Raw genomic sequence first — 22,085 nt, forward strand, 5'->3', positions numbered from 1 at the left:
CACATAAATGAATTACCTCTTTACCTATTTATTGGGTCTCCACACAGTCGGGACTCAGGAGTGCAAAGAGAGGTCCCTCGGCAAGGTGGAATATGAGTATTCTTATTGTTTAAACCCAGAGCTATAGGCCTAGAGGAAATGGTCTTGCCATTAGGCTGGTATTAGGATTAGGATTTTGAAAAGGGGTGAAGGTAAGGGCTATAGGTTTAGGCTTGGGTTTGTAAGATTTATGATGAAGCTGGGAATAATTATAATTTCTATACTAGGAATGGGCATGAGTAATCGAGTACTTGAGTACTCAAATGGACCGCAAAGCTCAATCTTTAAACAGAGATACATTTAAAAAAAAAAATCAAATACTGTGAAACTATTTGGTGGAATGTGCTTTGTGGCTGCTGGAACAGGCAAGTGAAATTTTGTCTTGAAGATGTTAATTTGCTTTGACTCTAGTGTTCCATTTGTACATGTGCATTAGCTAGGCATAACAAAAAAGAAGCCAAGCCAAGCATCACACAGTTCTTCTCCCTAAATAACCTTTCCCCTCCTTGTCTCACTCCATTGCTGTAATGCTTTTGGTTTGGAGACGTAGCGGAGTCAGGCGCAGGACACAGGTTTGAGTGCAAACAGACTTGTTTACTCAAAAAACACAATCAAAATCTCCAACAGCAAAACAACAGGGTTAGGAGAAACACATCCAACAACCACTGACACGAAACAATCACGGACAAAACAGAAAGGTAAGCCAGAGGGTTAAATAAGGAACATAATAAGGGAATTGAAACCAGGTGTGTATAATCAAGACAAAACAAAACGAAAAGGGAAACATGGATCGGTGATGACTAGAAAGCCGGTGACGTCGACCGCCGAACGAACAAGGAGAGGGGCCGACTTCGGCGGAAGTCGTGACAATTGCGTTCTGACCGCTCCCTCCCCACACGCGGGCTGAGTTAGTTCTGACCGCTCCCTCCCCACACGCGGGCTGAGTTAGTTCTGACCGCTCCCTCCCCACACGCGGGCTGAGTTAGTTCTGACCGCTCCCTCCCCACACGCGGGCTGAGTTAGTTCTGACCGCTCCATCCCCACACGCGGGCTGAGTTAGTTCTGACCGCTCCCTCCCCACACGCGGGCTGAGTTAGTTCTGACCGCTCCCTCCCCACACGCGGGCTGAGTTAGTTCTGACCGCTTCCTCCCCACACGCGGGCTGAGTTAGTTCTGACCGCTCCCTCCCCACACGGGGGCTGAGTTAGTTCTGACCGCTCCCTCCACACATGCGTGCTGAGTTAGTTCTGACCGCTTCGGCGGAAGTCGTGACAATTGCGCCGACACCGGCCTTGGGGACGACCTGGAGGACGGGGCGCAGGGCGATCCGGGCGGAAGTGGTGAAGCTCCTGGATTAACGACGGGTCCAGGATGTCCTCCGCCGGTACCCAGCATCGCTCCTCCGGGCCGTACCCCTCCCACTCCACGAGGTACTGAAGGCCCCTCGCCCGACGTCTAGAGTCCATAATGGCTCGTACCGTGTACGCCGGTGCCCAATCGATGTCCAGAGGGGACGGAGGAGCCTCCCGCACCTCAGACTGCTGGAGCAGACCAGCCACCACCGGCCTGAGGAGAAACACATGGAACGAGGGGTTAATATGATAATCAGGGGGGAGTTGTAACCTATAACAAACCTCGTTCAGTCTCCTCAGGACTTTAAATGGCCCCACAAACCGCGGACCCAGCTTCCGGCAGGGCAGGTGAAGGGACAGGTTTTGGGTCGAGAGCCAGACCCGATCCCCCGGTGCATAAACCGGGGCCTCACTGCGGTGGCTGTCGGCACTCGCCTTTTGCCGCCTGATGGCCCGTTGTAGTCGTACATGGGCAGCGTTCCTTGTCTCCTCCGAGTGCCAAAACCATTCATCCACCGCAGGAGCCTCGATCTGGCTCTGATGCCATGGAGCCAGGACCGGCTGATAACCCAGCACACACTGAAAAGGGGTTAGATTAGTAGAAGAGTGGCGGAGGGAGTTTTGGGCCATCTCCGCCCAGGGGATAAACGCCACCCACTCCCCCGGCCGGTCCTGGCAATAGGACCGCAGAAACCTACCCACCTCTTGGTTGACTCTCTGCACCTGCCCGTTGCTCTCGGGGTGGAAACCTGAGGTAAGGCTGACCGAGACCCCCAGGTATTCCATAAACACCCTCCAGACTCTAGACGTAAATTGGGGACCCCGATCAGACACTATGTCCTCAGGCACCCCGTAGTGCCGGAATACATGGGTGAACAGGGCCTCCGCAGTTTGTAGAGCCGTACCCTAGGAAGGAGACGGACTGTTGGAAGATCAGACATTTCTCCGCCTTGACGTAAAGGTCATGCTCCAACAGTCGACCAAGCACCCTGCGTACAAGGGACACATGCTCGGCGCGGGTAGTGGATTATATTAGAATGTCATCTATATACACCACTACACCCCGTCCGTGCAGGTCCCTGAAGATCTCATCCACAAAGGATTGGAAGACGGATGGAGCATTTATTAACCCATACGGCATGACGAGGTACTCATAGTGCCCAGAAGTGGTGCTAAATGCCGTCTTCCACTCATCCCCTCCCCGGATACCCACCAGGTTGTAAGCACTCCTGAGGTCCAATTTTGTGAAGAAGCGCGCCCCATGCAATGACTCTGTCATACTGGCGATGAGAGGCAGAGGGTAACTGTATTTTACCGTAATCTGGTTCAAACCTCGATAGTCAATGCACGGGCGTAAACCTCCATCCTTCTTCTTCACAAAAAAGAAACTCGAGGAGACAGGTGAAGTGGAGGGCCGAATGTATCCTTGTCCCAGAGATTCGGTGACATATGTCTCCATAGCCGCCGTCTCCTCCTGTGACAGAGGATACACGTGACTCCTGGGAAGTGCAGCGCCCACCAGGAGATTTATCGCACAACCCCCCGGTCGATGGGGTGGTAATTGAGTCGCCTTCCCTTTACAGAAGGCGATTGCCAAATCGGCATATTCGGGGGGAATGTGCATGGTGGAAACCTGGTTTGGACTTTCCACCGTAGTGGCACCTAAGGAAACACCTACACACTTCCCTGAACACTGACAGGACCATCCCTTGAGAGCCCTCTGTTGCCACGAAATAGTAGGATGATGAGAGGCCAACCAGGGAAGACCCAACACAACGGGAAACAAAGGAGAGTCGATCAGAAAGAGACTAATTCTCTCCTCATGATCCCCCTGCGTTATCATAGCAATGGGAGCTGTGACCTCCCTAATTAGCCCCGACCCCAACGGACGATTATCTAGGGCATGTACAGGGAAGGGAACATCAATGGGAACAATAGGAATCCCTAATCTATGTGCCAAGGAATGGTCAATAAAGTTCCCAGCTGCGCCTGAATCTACTAGCGCCTTATGCTGGGGATGCGGGGAAAACCCCGGAAATTCTATAGATAACCACATGTGAGCAACAGGGGGCTCTGGGTGAGTCGTGTGCCTACTCACCTGGGATGAACCACCAGTGTTCCGCCTGCTACCTCGACTTCCTGGAGAACCTCCCCAGCACCGACCAGCAGTGTGCCCTCTGCGGCCACAGCTAGTGCAGGGAATGGTCCCCCCTCCGACCCCCTCATTGCAGCCCCTCCCAACTCCATGGGTGTTGGGTCTAAGGAGCTGGGGGATGGAACTAACGGACCCCGATCCGGACGTCCGCGGGAGGCCAACAGGTTATCCAGCCGGATAGATAAGTCCACCAGCTGGTCCAGGTTGAGGGTGGTGTCCCTGCAGGCTAGCTCCCTACGAACGTCCTCTCGCAAACTACACCTGTAGTGGTCGATCAGGGCCCGCTCATTCCATCCCGCGTCCGCCGCCAGAGTTCAAAAATCCAGCGCAAACTCCTGAGTGCTCCTCATCCCCTGTCTCAAATGGAACAAGCGCTCCCCTGCAGCTCTCTCTTCAGGTGGATGATCAAATACTGCCCGTAAACGGCGGGAGAAGTCCTCGTAGTCATCCAGAGTTGGGCCTTCCCTTTCCCAGATGGCGTTGGCCCACTCCAGGGCTTTTCCAGTCAGGCAGGAGATGAGGGCGCTCACTCTTTCGCATCCCGAAGGGGCTGGCTGAACAGCTGCCAGGTAGAGCTGCAGCTGGAGTAGGAACCCCTGGCACCCGGCAGCTGTTCCGTCATACGCTCCTGGGAGCGAGAGCCGAATCCCACTGGATCCTGACGACGGATGGGTAGGCATGGGTGTAGGTAGAGGTGCGGGTGGAGGTGGTGTGGCTGGGTCGACGGGAAATCCTCTTCTCTCCCATCTCTCCATGGTCTGCAGCACGTGATCTATGGCTGTCCCGAGACTTTGTAACATGGTTGCGTGCTGCTGGACGCGCTCCTCTACTGGGAGAGGAGGGCTGGCTGCGCCTGCTGACTCCATTTAAATGGTCCGTGATTCTGTAACGCTTTTGGTTTGGAGACGTAGCGGAGTCAGGCACAGGACACAGGTTTGAGTGCAAACAGACTTGTTTACTCAAAAAACACAATCAAAATCTCCCAACAGCAAAACAACAGGGTTAGGAGAAACACCTCCAACAACCACTGAACACGAACAATCACGGACAAAACAGAAAGGTAAGCCAGAGGGTTAAATAAGGAACATAATAAGGGAATTGAAACCAGGTGTGTATAATCAAGACAAAACAAAACGAAAAGGGAAACATGGATCGGTGGTGACTAGAAAGCCGGTGACGTCGACCGCCGAACGAACAAGGAGAGGGGCCGACTTCAGCGGAAGTCGTGACAATTGCGTTCTGACCGCTCCCTCCCCACACGCGGGCTGAGTTAGTTCTGACCGCTCCCTCCCCACACGCGGGCTGAGTTAGTTCTGACCGCTCCCTCCCCACACGCGGGCTGAGTTAGTTCTGACCGCTCCCTCCCCACACGCGGGCTGAGTTAGTTCTGACCGCTCCCTCCCCACACGGGGGCTGAGTTAGTTCTGACCGCTCCCTCCACACATGCGTGCTGAGTTAGTTCTGACCGCTCCCTTCCCACACGCGGGCTGAGTTAGTTCTGACCACTCCCTCCCCACACGCGGGCTGAGTTAGTTCTGACCGCTCCCTCCCCACACGCGGGCTGAGTTAGTTCTGACCGCTCCCTCCCCACACGGGGGCTGAGTTAGTTCTGACCGCTCCCTCCACACATGCGTGCTGAGTTAGTTCTGACCGCTCCCTCCCCACACGGGGGCTGAGTTAGTTCTGACCGCTCCCTCCACACACAGGGGGCTGAGTTAGTTCTGACCGCTCCCTCCACACATGCGGGCTGAGTTAGTTCTGACCGCTCCCTCCACACACGGGGGCTGAGTTAGTTCTGACCGCTCTATCCACACACGGGGGCTGAGTTAGTTCTGACCGCTCCCTCCACACATGCGGGCTGAGTTAGTTCTGACCGCTCCCTCCACACATGCGGGCTGAGTTAGTTCTGACCGCTCCCTCCACACATGCGGGCTGAGTTAGTTCTGACCGCTCCCTCCACACATGCGGGCTGAGTTAGTTCTGACCGCTCCCTCCACACATGCGGGCTGAGTTAGTTCTGACCGCTCCCTCCACACACGGGGCCTGAGTTAGTTCTGACCGTTCCCTCCACACATGCGGGCTGAGTTAGTTCTGACCGCTCCCTCCACACATGCGGGCTGAGTGCGCAGTTGTGAACACAAGGTCCTGTTAAGGCTACATAAATAAATGCCTGTAAAAATTGATCTATCTGACGGGATACACAAGCTACATTCCATGCCAAATGATGACAGTTTTATCACAAATTCAAAATGGACTGGTTGATTGAAGTAGGAAAAATATGTGTTACAACAATGAGCTGCAGTTTTGGAATAATTGCATCCTGTCTATTTTCCACTTAGGCTACTTTGTGAACTGCTAGTGCCATTTAGAATTAGCTAGCCTAGGCTACACAGGTTCCACGCTGAAAATATGCAAAAACATTAGTTTGATAAAGGCAGAGCGTATTTTCATTACAATCATTGAGCATAAGCCTACTTACCAAACAGATGTCCTGGCCATAATTCATCACCATGCAGTGTTCAATGTGGAATTATTTCTCCATTTAGAAAATTCCAAAGAATAGGCAGAATAAACAGATTTGAACTTCTGTACAGTATATCGAAAAAAATACAGATTTTGGTTTGCAACCCTGAAAAAATTGTCTTTCAACTCGCCAAATTGAGCCTGTTTCAAATGATCACTTTTTGAGAATAACTGTTCCAGAAGTGAGATGTGCATCACTTCACACTGGAAACTTTTTTCGTTTGGAAAAATATTCTGTTTTATTTTATTCTGTTATATTACATCATGTTTTTACTATAAAATAGGTGTGTCTTAACAGTGATAAGGGCTTTGGAAATAAGAGCTTTGTGTATGCTAAATTAACAAAACAATGCTATGCCATTTCACAGCCATATGCTTCTACTAGCAAGCGCCACTGCTGAGGTTACTTCCTTTTTGAAGACTGTGTTCCACGATATAATATAACCAGTTGATGTTACGGTTTCAATAAATTATTATTAAATGGCACTTGCTTTTTTAACCTTTATTTAACTAGGCAAGTCAGTTAAGAACAAATTCTTATTCACAATGACGGCCTACCGGGGAACAGTGCCTTGTTCGGGGGCAGAACAACAGATTTTCACCTTGTCAGCTCAGGGATTCGATCCAGCAACCTTTCGGTTACAGGCCCAACATTCTAACCACTAGGCTACCTGCCACCCCATTGACTAAATATTTATATATATGGGGCAATTTAGCTGTTATGATTTGTTATCTGTAGTGGTTATGATAAATGTACACATTCTTTTCATGCGAGTACTCAAACAGTAAAAAAATGTTTAATGCCTAAATTCATCTTGCACTATTTTTGTCCCAGACATGAGACTTCAAAGCATGGTTGGGGTCTTGAGGTCTGTAGATTGCTGCAGTGAAGTTCAGAATACCCACGTTAACATAAGGTTCACATCTCTCCTCCTCGCTGTCTCTGAACATGACCTTGGGAGGCCGAGCTCATTCTACAAATGTTGCCTCTAATAAAGGACTCTTTAAAAGTGCTAGTGCATGTTAATGGGTGGTAACGCTTGTTCAGTATGGCATCCGTTCCCTGTCTGTGACACGACTCTCTCTCTTTCTGCCACAGACACACAGAGTGATGATCTGATGATCCCCAGGCTGTTTCTGTTCTCTCTTTCCGCATTTCTATCTCTGTCTCGGTTCACCCCCTTCTTCTCTCCCCTCCATGTCCCTTGTTCACATCTGTCTCTTTCCACAGAGACACAGAGACGAACCTATTGTCATGCTGATAAGAGGGAGAGAGATGGCTATGCAAGATGTTGGCAGAAGGGTTATGAGATGGGTAGGCAGACAGATGTGTGGAGAGATAGTCGACCAGACAGACGAACTGACCGGATGTGAAAGGACAGACATCGAGCAGACACCCGACAGCAGACACCTAAATAGACAGACTCCTGAAAACAGAGAGAGAGTCAAAGAGAGCGCGAGTGACATATCGCTCCACATACAGGCCCCCAGCCCAACGGCCAGACAGGCTGTGGGCGCAAAAGCAGGGGCCAGAGGAGGTGTGTCCATTTGGGGTTATGTTTAATGGACTCCCCTGTCAAAAGCACTCAGCACTCCAGTCCATCACTGTGTTGTGGGGCAGGGTTAACACTGTTCTCGGGTCTAACTGCCAGTAATGAAGTCATAAAGCACTCCACACAGGGACCTTAAAGTGACGGAGCCAGACGGAGGCACCGCCACTGGCTAATTATCTTTGCACTGAGGTTATCAGACCCAGGTGTATGCATCTGATCACAAAAGACTGGCTTTTCCACATGGCTTCAAAGGCCAGGGTGTCTGTGTGTGTCTGGCTGAGGGACTGAAAAACTGAGAGAGAGACGTGTGTAGGGCCCTATAACATCCACGATGCGGAGAACACGGACAGAATCACAGAATCCAACAATAAAACATTTATTGAACTTAGTAGGGAATCAACTAAATGTATTGGAAATGAATTAATTTGCTCAAGTTTAAATCAAACCAAATTTTATTGGTCACATATACATGGTTAGCAGATGTTATTGCGAGTGTAGCGAAATGCTTGTAAAATGCTTGTTTATCATGAGACATTAACAGAATGTATCAGTGATTTGTATTTCCTGCCACCTTCTGAAGAGGCAACGAGAATTCCCCGTCTGTGTATGTATGGTGCGTGCAGCTACCACTTTGTGTCGCCGTTAGTGATGATGCTAATGAAAACTCTTCTGGTAGATGGAAAAGCTTTCCCAAAAACCTTTTAAATTAAATGTTAACTACAAAGTAGCCTATGCTTACCTAGCAGAATGATATAATGATTATTTGCATCAATCCAGTGGGTATTTGTTTAGCAAACTCTACCATCACGTGTGCTACAAAATTCCTAGGTGTGCACTGGAAATAAATGGTAACTACACCCCAAAATCGAAATGTCCCCAAACATTTCCCAGACTCAAAAGTGGTCTCCTGTTGTGGTTTAAGCATTGTTGCTGTTGACTTAGAACATCCAATTGAGTTGTTTTTCTATTAAAAAAGTGTGATTTTGAGTTCGAAAACCTGAAAAAAATGGGGAAAGCGGAAACCTGGAAAAATAAAACAGAGAAAACGGAATGTGTGGAAAAACGAAACGAAATCAGATGAAAAATAAAATAGGTTTTATAGGGCCCCGTGTGTGTTTCTCTGTAACAGTCATTGCAAGAGAAAATGAGTCCTGTGTCTATGTATAGTTGGACAGTGCTGCGTTGCTGGAAAGACTCAAACCCCGTAGTAGAAGATGTGTTCACTCACATCAAGTGCACGGATTACGTGATCTGTGTGTGCGAGTGTGACTGATTCACCATGAGACTGGCTGGCACCCTTCGCCCAAGCACAGCCCTGTCACAGAGTCCTGCCTAAAGCACCCAGGCACCTCTGCCCCTCTGGGGACCCTCCTATTGAGCAGTAGCAGGACTCTATTCCCATAATCCCTCTCTCGTCTCCAATCATCTCTTCTCCTCCCTATGCTCTCATTTCCCCTCACACCCTGGACCAATCAAGCCCTGCTGATTGTGAAATGATGTGATGTGGTTCAGAGGGTGTGCATAATGTATGTGTGAGCATGCTCCTCCATAATGGCTCTGGGGGAAGTTGGGATGTACAGAGCATGTATGTGTCATGTAATGGGTCTGTGTATGTGTAGGTCTGTTTTCTGTTCCGGTGTAAACAGGATTGTCAGTGGCTTATTAAGGGTTAAGGGATTAAGGTTTATCCCCATCTCCCTCTCCAACTCCGCTTCACCACCCCTACTCGCCCCATCTGTGTTAGAGAGAGAGACCGCAGCTAGATTAGACAGGAGAAGGAAAGGGAAGGGAAGAACTGATGGGAGGGTGATGATATCAGGGTAATTGTGTCACATGCAGAACATTGAAATAATATTTATTTGGTTTCTTTTGGCATTGACTGTAAGGGGACCACGGTTACCATGATGGTTACTGATTGTGTAGACATAGTAAGCGAGATCTAAGTGAATTTATGTGTAGAAGATACTTTTGTATATATAGTGTATGTGGACATCCCTTCAAGTTTGTGGATTTGGCTATTTCAGCCACACCTGTTGCTGACAGGTGTATAAAATTGAGCACACAGCCATGCAATCTCCATAGACAAACGTTGGCAGTAGAATGGCCTGACTGAAGAGCTCAGTGACTTTCAATGTGGCAACGTCATAGGATGCCACCTTTCCAACAAGTCAGTTCGTCAAATTTTTACCATGCTAGAGCTGTCTCGGTCAACTGTAAGTGCTGTTATTGTGAAGTGGAAACGTCTAGGAGCAACAACGGCTCAGCTGCGCAGTGGTAGGCCACACAAGCTCACAGAATGGGAGCGTCGAGTGCTGAAGCACGTAGCACGTTAAAACCATCTGTCCTCGGTTGTACCACTCACTCCTAAGTTCCAAACTGCCTCTGGAGGCAACGTCAGCACAAGAACTGTTTGTCGGGAGCTTCATGAAATGGTTTTCCATGGCCGAGCAGCCGCACACAAGCCTAAGATCAACATGCGAAATGTCAAGCGTCGGCTGGAGTGGTGTAAAGCTCACCACGATTGGACTCTGGAGCAGTGGAAACGCGTTCACTGGAGTGATGAATCACGCTTCACCATCTGGCAGTCCAACGGACGAATCTGGGTTTGGCAGATGTCAAGAGAACACTACCTGCCCCAATGTATAGTGCCAATTGTAAAGTTTGGTGGAGGAGGAATAATGGTCTGGGACTGTTTTTCTAGGTTCAGGCTAGGCCCCTTAGTTCCAGTGAATTGAAATTTTAACGCTACAGCATACATTGACATTCTAGTTGATTCTGTCCTTCCAACTTTGTGGCAACAATTTGGGTAAGGCCCTTTCCTGTTTCAGCATGACAATGTCCCCGTGCACAAAGCGAGGTCCATACAGAAATGTTTTGTCGAGATTGGTGTGGATGAACATGACTGGCCTGCACAGAGCCCTGACCTCAACCCCATCGAGCACCTTTGGAATGAATTGGAATGCCGACTCCAAGCCAGGCCCAATCACCCAACATCAATGCCTGACTTCACTAATACTCTTGTGGCTGATTGGAAGCAAGTCCCTGCAGCAGTGTTCCAACAAGCCAACAAGCAGTGGATGCTGTTATAGCAGCGAAGGGGGGACCTACTCCATATTAATGCCCATGACTTTGGAATGCTATGTTCAAAGAGCAGGTGTCCATATCATTTTGGTAATGTAGTGTAGCTCTGTATAGCTCACTCAGCTGTACATTCTGTTGGTAATAGGATACTCTCCTGGAGGTGTTGTGGATGTTCTGTGTGGATTTTTATGCACATTTCTCTTTGTTGCAACTTGCAATCCGTTTGTTATTATACCCTGATGAAGACAGCTTGTCTGTCGAAACGTTGGTTATTAAATTATTGCATCTGTGCTCCTAGAGTGAGGCCTCCTTTTATTTTTCAAGTGTTCTACTCTGCTAGCCAGCACCTCGCCTAAACAGGTGTGCGCTTCTTTCGCCTCCGCAACTTGCAATCCAACTGTTCCTTGGCTCTATCTGCGCTTTAGACAGCAGCACCTCTGAGATCTTTAGCAGTGGACTTTCAGAAATGTTTTCGTTTTATTGGGGGGAAAACTCAACTTTACATTCAGAATGTGTAAGTGCTGCAGGCGAACTGCCAACTGGGCTGAAAACACTCCATTTCTTTCATCCTCCCCTCTCCCCCTTCTCAACCCAACCTCTACCTCTCTCTCTCTCTCTTTCTCTCCTCACCACCCCTAAATATATTCTTCCTCCTTACTTAGGTGTTATTTTCTTTGCTCTTAAAGGGGGGCTGAACTTCCTGATTTAGCATTGTTTTTTGGCTTGGTCATTAAGAAATGCAGTGGCCATGACTGAAGCCAAACGAGAGTTGTTTTGGGGTGGAGGGGTGGTTTAATGTGGGAGTCTTTTGTGTGTTTGCACGTGGCAAGCGTTTGCACATTCTTTCTGTCAAAACAGTTAGTCAATTACCCTTCTAGATAACTTAACACTCTAACCAGGTATTGTATCTTGAAGTAACTGTTAGGCTATCCAATGTCAAACCAACTTTGCTATCTTTGCGGATAGTTAGGGACCGTCAATAAATTACCCAATGTATATGGGACAATATTTTCATGTTGCACATCTTTTAGTTGTCTCATTAAATGCTTTCAATATTTGTACATGAATTTCCACAATTGATAGTTGGTTTGAGGTTTTTAAGTCATTGACATTTGGAGCTATTGACATTTTAAAATATTGTCCCATGTAAATTGTGTGATTTACTGATGGTCCCAAACTAGCCTCATAGGGATATCAAATGTCAAACCAAATTGACCATGGTCATTACGATTCGGTCACTGTGCTCCAAATTGATGATTACTTGGTGCTGCCAGCTGTGGGTATGTGGACAGGATTGAAATAAACCCAACCGAAGGAAAACTGTTACGGTACCCTTCTTTCTGTAACATACAATTTTTTCCTATCATCTCACAAATTTCAGTTTTGGACAAGACTGACTTTATGACCAAATGTATCCTATTGACAGTTTGTAGTACATTTTGACACAATAATACATCTTTCTGACTCATATCAATGCCTCATAGGCTGTTTTTAAAACAAGAAGTTGCTTTTTAGGGGCAGTCGCTCTTTTAAGCAATTTCAACACTCATGATATTTTCTTGTCTTTGACCCTCCACCCCTCTCCCTCAGTTGACCCCTAACACCTGTAACCCCACAGAAAGCTCATGTTTTAATGCAGCTGCTCCTTCTCTCCTCCTCTCCTCTCAGAATCCCTCGGTCTCTTACCGTGGCTTCTCTGACCTCCACTCCCCCTCTCTCACCTGCAGTCTCTTCACCTCTGTCCCTGAGTTATGATGACTCAACTGCACACACTCATAGATGGCCTTGTCACTCAAAACAAACCTTTGGATCCTCCTCAGTGAAGGCATGGCTATGAGAAATGGCCTTTGATGGGTCCTGCCTGTGAACTGCTTGGATGTTTTGGCTGGATAAACACACCTGCCAATCAAATAAATTAGGTTTAAGAGTGTTTTGTTGGGACTGCCAGGGCTCCGGATGATAGGCAATGTTGCCTCGTCGTTGAGGGATCGTTTTTCACCTGCTCGGAGCCTACTGAGTAAATAGATGAACGCATTGGCGTAGGGTGACTGTGTAGAAAGCAGTATAGTTACAGTGATGCTGGCTCACCCTGTAACCCACCTAGCATGAGATCTAGTGGCAATATACTGTTACAGGAATGGCTCTCAGGTGCTGGTCCTGTATAACGAGAACAGCCAAGGTGTCGGCTCTTTTTCTCCGCTGATGGCTGGTCCTATTGGCGGGAGGCAGGGTCAAGGGTTCAGCTCCCCAGGTGGGGCTCTACTCTGCTCTGCCTTCCCCCACCCCCCGTCCCCTGGGCCAGACAGACATGCTCCTCTGCTGGTCCCCTGTGACTAATAGCCCTGATTCTGTGTCAGCTTGGGCACAAACACCAGGGGCTGAGTGAGCAGAACACAAGCAGATTAGCACAGCAGGTGAAGGAGAGGGGGGAGAGAGAGAGGGAAGACAGGAGGGAGGTAGAGAGGGAAAACAGGAGGGAGGTAGAGAGGGAAGACAGGAGGGAGGTAGAGAGGATAGAAGGGAGGGAGCTCTTCTGACAGCGCACAGGAATCTCACTTAAAGCAGCTATAAATAACTCTGGGTCTTCTCCACGGTGCACTGAAACAGGTCATCAAGTGAATCATATTGAGTCAATTGTAAATATGTATTTTATCCCTTCAATCGATGCTCTCACAATTGACATGGAGGATAAAATACGTTGGTAGTTACTATGTACTGCGATTCTCAAGATACTACAGTATACAATGTATGTATTTCTATTCGATACTGTGATTTTATTGCGATTTGATGTTCCAAACATATTGGTCACTATATGTCTGCTGCAGAGAGGCAAGAGAGAGCAGGAGAAAACAAGTGTTGCTTTTGATCAGTCAGGGAAATAAAAGAGCTGAACAAATGTTGGCTCACTGTTTAAAACAAAGATGGAGAACCAACTATAAGATGAAAAATACCAGTGTTTTTGCGCCGGTACAGCTGACTAGCGCTAGCTAACGCTACCCCAAAAAATGTACGTTTATATCAATATGACATTGTCCAAAAATAATATTGCAATATGTAACTGGATGGATTTTTTCCCCCCATCACTCGTAGTTAGAGCAGATGACTTGTGCAGATGACTAGTGATTATGCTGATGAAAGGATGCCGTTATATGTGTGCTTTAGAAGTGGGTCAGTGACCTCATTATGATGGATCCTCTTCATCTGTCTGGCGAGGTGGAGAAAGAGGTGCCCGGGGAAGACAGACAGCAGCAACCTTTAGTTCAGAGTGAGAAGGATGAGAGCAGCTAGGTGTAGATGCAGGTATACCTGGGACTTTCAGGTAGAGACTGTTATTGACTGGTTGGCCATTTTGCTTGTGTTTTGATTGATGAGCTTGAGCCAATGGTGGTATTTACTGAATGTTTGTTTGACAGTATGAGACGTTCCCTATATTCATAATACTGGTAATCTGGATCTGTTGGCAGTCTGACTGAGGAAAACAATAGTTTTGAGCAGTGCAGAGAGAAATCAGTGTGTAGACGGTCTAACAGTGCTCTCAGTATTCCTCAGCTCTCTATTGTAATTATTTGAGTGTTATTCATGGCTTAATGGCATTTTGAATATGCATGCATTTGGTACACTACCCGTCACAAAACAGACGTGAATTGCAGTGTAATTTGGTCATCTTTTTATCTCTCCGTACAATCCTTAGATACTAGTAGACCAGTGGAGAGGATGGCTGCATGTGGGGTTAATGGGGGGTTAAAACCCAGAGAGAGTGGGAGGGATTGTTATGGAGGCTATTCTTTCCGATTAGTAGTTTTAATCATTTCAGTAGAAAATCATGTAATTACTTGATGAGGGAAAATAGTGGTGGACTGACAGGGGCTCAGAGAGGGAAGATGAGAATAGTGGTGGACTGACAGGGGCTCAGAGAGGGAAGATGAGAATAGTGGTGGACTGACAGGGGCTCAGAGAGGGAAGATGAGAATAGTGGTGGACTGACAGGGGCTCAGAGAGGGAAGATGAGAATAGTGGTGGACTGACAGGGGCTCAGAGAGGGAAGATGAGAATAGTGGTGGACTGACAGGGGCTCAGAGAGGGAAGATGAGAATAGTGGTGGACTGACAGGGGCTCAGAGAGGGAAGATGAGAATAGTGGTGGACTGACAGGGGCTCAGAGAGGGAAGATGAGAATAGTGGTGGACTGACAGGGGCTCAGAGAGGGAAGATGAGAATAGTGGTGGACTGACAGGGGCTCAGAGAGGGAAGATGAGAATAGTGGTGGACTGACAGGGGCTCAGAGAGGGAAGATGAGAATAGTGGTGGACTGACAGGGGCTCAGAGAGGGAAGATGAGAGAGATATAACAACCGAGAGGAACACTCGCTTTATTTTTTGTAGTTTGTAGTTTTATGGAAACGCCAAACTCATCCAGTATGTGTGCAATAAAAATGAACATTCAAGAGGGCAGTGATGATATGAGACAGTAAGATCTTGTGCTGTGTGTGTGTGTGTGTGTGTGTGTGTGTGTGTGTGTGTGTGTGTGTGTGTGTGTGTGTGTGTGTGTGTGTGTGTGTGTGTGTGTGTGCGTGTGTGCGTGTGCGCGTGCTTGCATGTGCTGTGAATGTCTGGCGCTGGAATTAGCCACAGGAGGCTCTCTGTGTGACACCCAGCACAGCGCTGCATGGGGCCACTCCTGGGGAGAGAGTCAGTGAGAAGGGCCATCCATGTGACCATATTGTTTTTGCCAGAGCTGTCTTTGTGTTGTTCTCTGTAATAAATCGCCTTACTGGGGCAGAACTCATTAGTCTTTATTGATTCATAGTCTCCATGTAAACTATTTGGACCATACAAATATTAGGGGAGCTGTCCCAATCCTCTTGAAAACATCCCTACCTGCCGCACCCATCCCTGCCCAACAACCATGCACACCACAGCTGTAATACAGCAGTCTGATTCAACCCCTTGTTTACACTATCACCACCTTCTGTTAGGCTCGCTGCTTTTTTCCACCCTGTTTCCTCAGCTCCATGCAGCCCAGCTGTATCCATTTATCTCTATCCCAGGTTCTTTTACAGCAGCACGGCTGGGCTGGGCTGGTAGACATATTAAAGCTGCTGTTTAATCATTACAGGAACTCACCGAGCTAATGACCAGGATGCAATTCTCTGCCCTATCTGAAGCATCTAATGGATGTGCCTCTGGGAGATCAAGATGAGTTTCAATATTAGGGTGGGCCAGCCTACAGTAGTAATTGCGCTGTGTAGCAAGCAACCTTACAGAGTCAGGAAGCTAGCTACCTCGGCTTATTTCTCCTCCTGGTTATTATGTATGCTGTACTTAACAGCTCCCCTGTGCCAGGCCAGGTCATTAACTATTTACTGTTAAATCATGTTAGTGTGTTATTTCTTCCTGGTATAAGCCTATAGGCTATTCCCCATTTATCTTCAGGGATGGTCATAATGGGGGTGGGTGGTCCACACTATTCGGGTGAATTCCGATTCTGTCGCTGTCCACACTATTCGGGGGAATTCCGATTCTGTCGCTGTCCACACTATTCGGGTGAATTCCGATTCTGTCGCTGTCCACACTATTCGGGTGAATTCCGATTCTGTCGCTGTCCACACTATTCGGGGGAATTCCGATTCTGTTGCTGTCCATTGGGCTGAATCACCGCTGTTTGTTTAACCTCCATTGGCTGTTCGGTGCTAATAGATTGTTTGTTTATTCAGTCACACCAACTGGCAACATTGGTCTTTGTTCATAAGTTAGCCTACTTTAAACCAAACAATGACCTTCAGCCATTATGTAGCTTAACAGTGGACTAAATAGGCTAGGAACTGTTTTTCACTGAAACGTATACACTGTAGTCTAATCCACAGCAATGACGAAGGTAAGAGAAGAAGAAAAAAATTCTCTGCAATTAAAAATGCCTTCTATACACAGATCTATTGGTGAACCACTTATAGCTGTTTCTACCTTTTTTTTTTTTTAAACATTACAGCAGCATACTGTATATGGTAGGCCTCAGGGTCATCCATTTCATCCCTTTAAAAAAATACTGAAAAGATGAAAGACCTCCATGAAACACCTGCCATTATGGCCACTTATCAGCAGCATTATGACATGTTGAATTGCTGTCTGAGTGAGATGACCAGTAATGGATAGTTACAGTATCATTGTCATTGATCAGGTTCTGTTGAAAACATAATGTCAACTGATTGGTTCCTTTGATGGATGTGTTCTACAAAGGCTACTCACTGTATTATTTTTATCACAATAGATAGTAGGAAAATAAATTGAACAACATACTGAGCAAAAGGAGAGCAAGAAAGAATGGAGAAAGGTAGGAGGCCTCATGTGGAAATAGAGGAAGGATGACAGGAAATGAAAGAAAGTGTGAGGGAAGAGTGATATGTGGATGTTTTTACCAAGCCACTCCTTCTGTTCTCTGTCATGAACAACTTACAATACCTGGAGTTTTATAGGGAGGGATGGAGAGAGGGATGGAGAGAGGGATGGAGAGAGGGATGGAGAGAGGGATGGAGAGAGGAAGGGATGTGAAATCAGAGGAATTGTGTAGGCAGAGGGGAGAATGTAACAGGAAGAATGGGAGGATGAGGTGGAATTGAAGTCCATTGTTTATGCACAATGTTGTTTGCCAAATACGTCTTTGCCTTTTGAATTGTATTGGCAGAGGAGGTGGGCTAGATGAATAGCATTCAAAAGGCAGTGATGTAGTTATTTTTATCAGAAATGTGTGAGTGAAAGAGCTTTTATCTCTCAAGCTTGGTCTTGACTTATTGAAAGATGAACAAAAGACAAGAGGAAGAGCTGCAGTACTGATCATGTACAATGAGACACCAAAGAGGAAGGAAGCTGCAGATTACAAGACTTGTAATTGACCCCTCTTAATGACCATTGTTTTTCTTTTCCTTTGTTTCACCGACTCTGTATTCATTCACCAGCTGTAGATACTGACACAGATGGGGAAAGTAGACATGATATTTTATGCCGGTACACTTGCCCTCTTTTCCTGTCTCTTTCCCTTTTTCTCTTGATAGATTGCTCTGTCTGCAGGTTTGTGATGATGGAGTGGGAGAGAGCATATTAAAAAAGCTCATTACAGGCTCACACTTCCCTCTCCTCCCATCATGATCTGCCTCATTTGTGTATTTTTCCTGCATTTGTTTATTAGATTTGACCAACATATTGCCAAAGGGATATGTAGTGATATTCTTTCAACAACATTTTCTCTAGGTCTTGCCCTTTGTCTCCTTCTTCTTCCCCTCTCATGATTGGCATGCATTGTAACAGTGACCTCTATCGCTCTTCCTAATCTCTCTCTCTCTCTCTCTCTCTCTCTCTCTCTTCCTCTCCCGATCTCTCTCTTGATCTCCTTCCCCTCTCCCCCTCTTTCTCTCTGTCCCTCCCCCCTCTCTGTCCCTCCCCCCATCTCTCTGCAGGGTCTGTATCTATCAGTGTGTTCCTGGTATCTCTGGGGCTGACGGTGTGTGCCGTGTGGCTCGTAGCTCTGTGTGGAGTCTGCACCTGGTGTCAGCGCAAACTGGTGAGTGGACCACTAACATTTACCGATGACATTATATCCTATTATTTGGTTTTAGGACACATTGTCCTTCCCAGAACAACACAGTAAGCAGGCTTCCATCCACTCTTCCATGACTCTTATTTATTTGTATAACTTTAATTTGACTAGCTTGGTCAGTTATCATCGGCAATTATGACCTGTCATTACACACATGTTAAGGTCATTATACACACCTCAGCATTGACCCACAATATTCCCCAGAGCTAGTAGGAATTTATCCAGAGTTAGCTGCCTGGTAAGGTTAGCTGCCTGGTAAGGTTAGCTGCCTGGTAGGGTTATCTACCTGGTTGGGTTAGCTGCCTGGTAAGGTTAGCTGCCTGGTAGGGTTAGCTACCTGGTAGGGTTAGCTGCCTGGTAAGGTTAGCTACCTGGTAGGGTTAGCTGCCTGGTAAGGTTAGCTACCTGGTAGGGTTGAACCCCAGAACTGTATACACACACATTTGCACAGACATGCCCCACATCCTCATAATAGAACTGCAGATAGTGAGAGAGAGGTGTTAGGCTGTAGGTGTTACATATTGCACAAGAGGAAGACTGTGAGAGACCGAGACATGTGAGAGACCGAGACATGCAAAGACATGCTTTGAGATTCTGTCTGTAATGAAAAGCTATAAAAGTTTTAATCTATTCTCTCCATCTTTTGCTCTCCATATCTCTCTCTCTCCATCTCTCTCTCTCTCTCTCTCTCTCTCCATGACAATGCACTGTGTCCGTGCCCCTCTCCGTACCCCGTGCCATTAAAATGGTACAGTTGGACACCCAGGTAATTAGCTGCGATTAATAATGAGATATTGGCCGCCTGTTCCCGCCGTTTGGCTATTAGAGGAAAGCAGAAAGATGGTTCATGGATCAGACATTCAGAATGAAAAGATAGTCTCTTTGATTAAATCCTTTCACCATTCTATATAATTGAGTATATCATATTCTATATAATTGAGTATATCATATTCTATTAAGTAAAGAATGATTTCCCCTCCTCTCATTCTTTCATTCTCTCACCTCCCCCACCCGTAAATCTGGTCTCAGTGTATTGCAACAAATATGTGTGCATAAACTGTAGGCTACATTCACTACATTAACATAAGAAAAACAGTAATACACACATTCAAGGACACTAAAATGCAAGCACTGGGGATAGAACATGAGCACATTGAATTTTGTATCTAGCAGTTAGTCAATGGCAGAATCACACTTTTGAGTTCATATTTCGGGCTCCCGAGTTGGGCAGCGGTCGAAGGCACTGCAGCTCAGTGCAAGAGGTGTCACTACAGTCCCTGGTACGAATCCAGGCTGTGTTCGTGCCCCTCTCCGTACCCCGTGCCATTAAAATGGTACAGTTGGACACCCAGGTAATTAGCTGCGATTAATAATGAGCTATTTGCTGCCTGTAAATAAAAAATAACATACATTTTCAGTCTCTTGCCAGCTTTAGTTTATATGCTGAACTGTACAACTCCAAATTACTATTTTCTGCCATAAAAAAACTCCTTGGATAAAAGTTGCAGTGCTTTCCGGTTGTGTTCTATTTTCTTCAGTTTCCTTCTGATTCCATAACTTTGTGTGTGGGCACTTGGTAGTGTGCATGGGGAATGGTATGGGAGATGTTGTGTGGCCATGATGGTGAACATGAACAGAATTCTCCATTAGGTTATGTAAACATGGCTTTGTGCCTAGAGCAGTGCGTGTGCCTGCTTGTCGCCGGCTCCTGGTCCCATGCTAATGATTCATATGCTAATGTACACATCACTCTGAGCTATTGGCTGCTGCCTGAGCAACTGTGATTCTGCCCATACGTTTCATCTGGAAATACTCTCCCCTGCTTTTGCTCCCTCCCTCTCTCCATCGTCCCCCTCCTCTGTCTGTCCCTCTCTTGGCTTTTCTCTCTCCGTCTCTTTCTAGTTCTCTCTCTGTCCCTATCTTGGCCTTTCTCTCTCTCTATCTCTCTCTGTCTCTTTCTCTCCCTCTATCCCCCTCTCTCTCATTCTGTCTCTCTCTCTCTGTCTAGGAGCATTTGTGGAGTGAGGACAGCACATAGGTGGGTAAAATATGCCGAGGACTGAATTCAGCTGAGTGATAGAACGGTTCTGAAGTGAGATGGAGATTGAATAAGCATGCATAAAGCATGTAAATAAGATGTAATATTAGTAACTGGTATTACGCACATTTGTATTGCTGCACATCTATGATATATTACCAGTCTGTCACATCCTGTGTAGATTGAGGACTTTCAGTCTGGTCTTCAAAGATGAATCATGTCATACCCTGTCAAATACACAGACACACACACAGTAAAGCTACTCAACCCTCACCGTCCATTTCTCTTGTCCTCGCCCTTTCTATTTCTCTATTTACCCTCACACTCTTTATGTCTGTCTTTGCAAATACTATATGTCTCCCTCTGCAGCTCTGAGACCACCATCCATGGGAGAAGCACAGCCCAACCGCACACCTCCCCCAAATTCCCAACCAACGCGGCTCCGTGTACATGTCCTTTACTCATTTGAATGTGGTGACAGTTGGAGAAATTGCTAGTATGAAAACCAATGGTTGCTAGTATGAAAACCAATGGTTGCTAGTATGAAAACCAATGGTTGCTAGTATGAAAGCCAACGGTCCAATATTCTAGAAAGGACGCTTACACGTTTGGACTCTGATAAGCGCTTTATGCGTTTGTCCCTTTGCCACTTTATCGCTATGTCCTTGTCAGTACGTCTCTGTCCTCTTTGTTTTTCTATTTATACCTCCACTATTTCCCCTTCCGAGTCCTTGCTTGTCTCTGTGTTATCTTCGGCATCATCTTCCTTCTCTCTCTCTCTATGCTGTCCTTTTTCTCTCTCTCTGTCTGACTCTGTTTATACATAGCAGGGTCATTCCACGAAAAGAGTGCCTTTTGCTTATCTTTGATACAGTATTTTAAGTAGACATTGTGCACCAATATTACATTTTAAAAGCTGGTTATATTAAATGATGTAGAATTCAATAAATCTTATTTTATTTTTTATATTTTTATTTTGACATGTCCCTACGTCAATCCTGTCATTTGTCACTTAATCCCAAAATGTCTCCAATTTTCAGAATCATTGTAAAGCCTTAGTCACAGTGCATTCGGAAAGTATTCAGATCGCTTGACTTTTTCCACATTTTGTTACGTTACAGCCTTATTCTAAAACGAACTAAATAAAACATTTTCCTCATCAATCTACACACAAAACCCCATAATGCAAAACAGTTTTATTTTTATTTTTGCAAATGTATAAAAAACAAAAGTGAAATACCTCATTTACATAAGTATTCAGACTCTTTGCTATGAGATTCGAAATTGAGCTCAGGTGCATCCTGTTTCCATTGATCATCCTTGAGATGTTTCTACAACTTGATTGGAGTCCACCTGTGGTAAATTCAATTGCTTGGACATGATTTGGAAAGGCACACACCTGTCTATATAAGGTCCCATAGTTGACAGTGCATGTCAGAGCAAAAACCAAGCCATGAGGTCGAAGGAATTGTCCGTAGAGCGCCGAGACAGGATTGTGTCGAGGCACAGATCTGGGAAAGAGTACCACAACAGCATTGAAGGTCCCCAAGAACACAGTGGCCTCCATCATTATTAAATGGTATAAGTTTGGAACCACCAACACTCTTCCTAGAGCTGGCCGCCTGGCCAAACTGAGCAATCGGGGGAGAAGGGCCTTGGTCAGGGAGGTGACCAAGAACCCGATGGTCACTCTGACAGAGCTCCAGAGTTCCTCTGTGGAGATGGGAGAACCTCCCAGAAGGACAACCATCTCTGCAG

General features: G+C 46.6%; 1 protein-coding gene across 2 annotated transcripts in view; it reads left to right on the forward strand.

Annotated features, from left to right (window-relative positions):
• The window catches only part of LOC106587514 (synaptotagmin-7), a 110,425-nt gene that overhangs the window by 28,480 nt on the left and 59,860 nt on the right, over positions 1 to 22,085 (forward strand). For both annotated transcript variants that reach the window (XM_045708164.2, XM_045708163.2), the window contains exon 2: positions 18,150 to 18,253. In XM_045708164.2, coding sequence (XP_045564120.2) covers positions 18,150 to 18,253 — 104 coding nt within the window. The remainder of the gene's footprint in view (positions 1 to 18,149; positions 18,254 to 22,085) is intronic.

Source organism: Salmo salar, chromosome 26 (genome assembly GCF_965601325.2).
Source record: "Salmo salar chromosome 26, fSalSal1, whole genome shotgun sequence".
Lineage (NCBI taxonomy): Eukaryota > Metazoa > Chordata > Actinopteri > Salmoniformes > Salmonidae > Salmo > Salmo salar.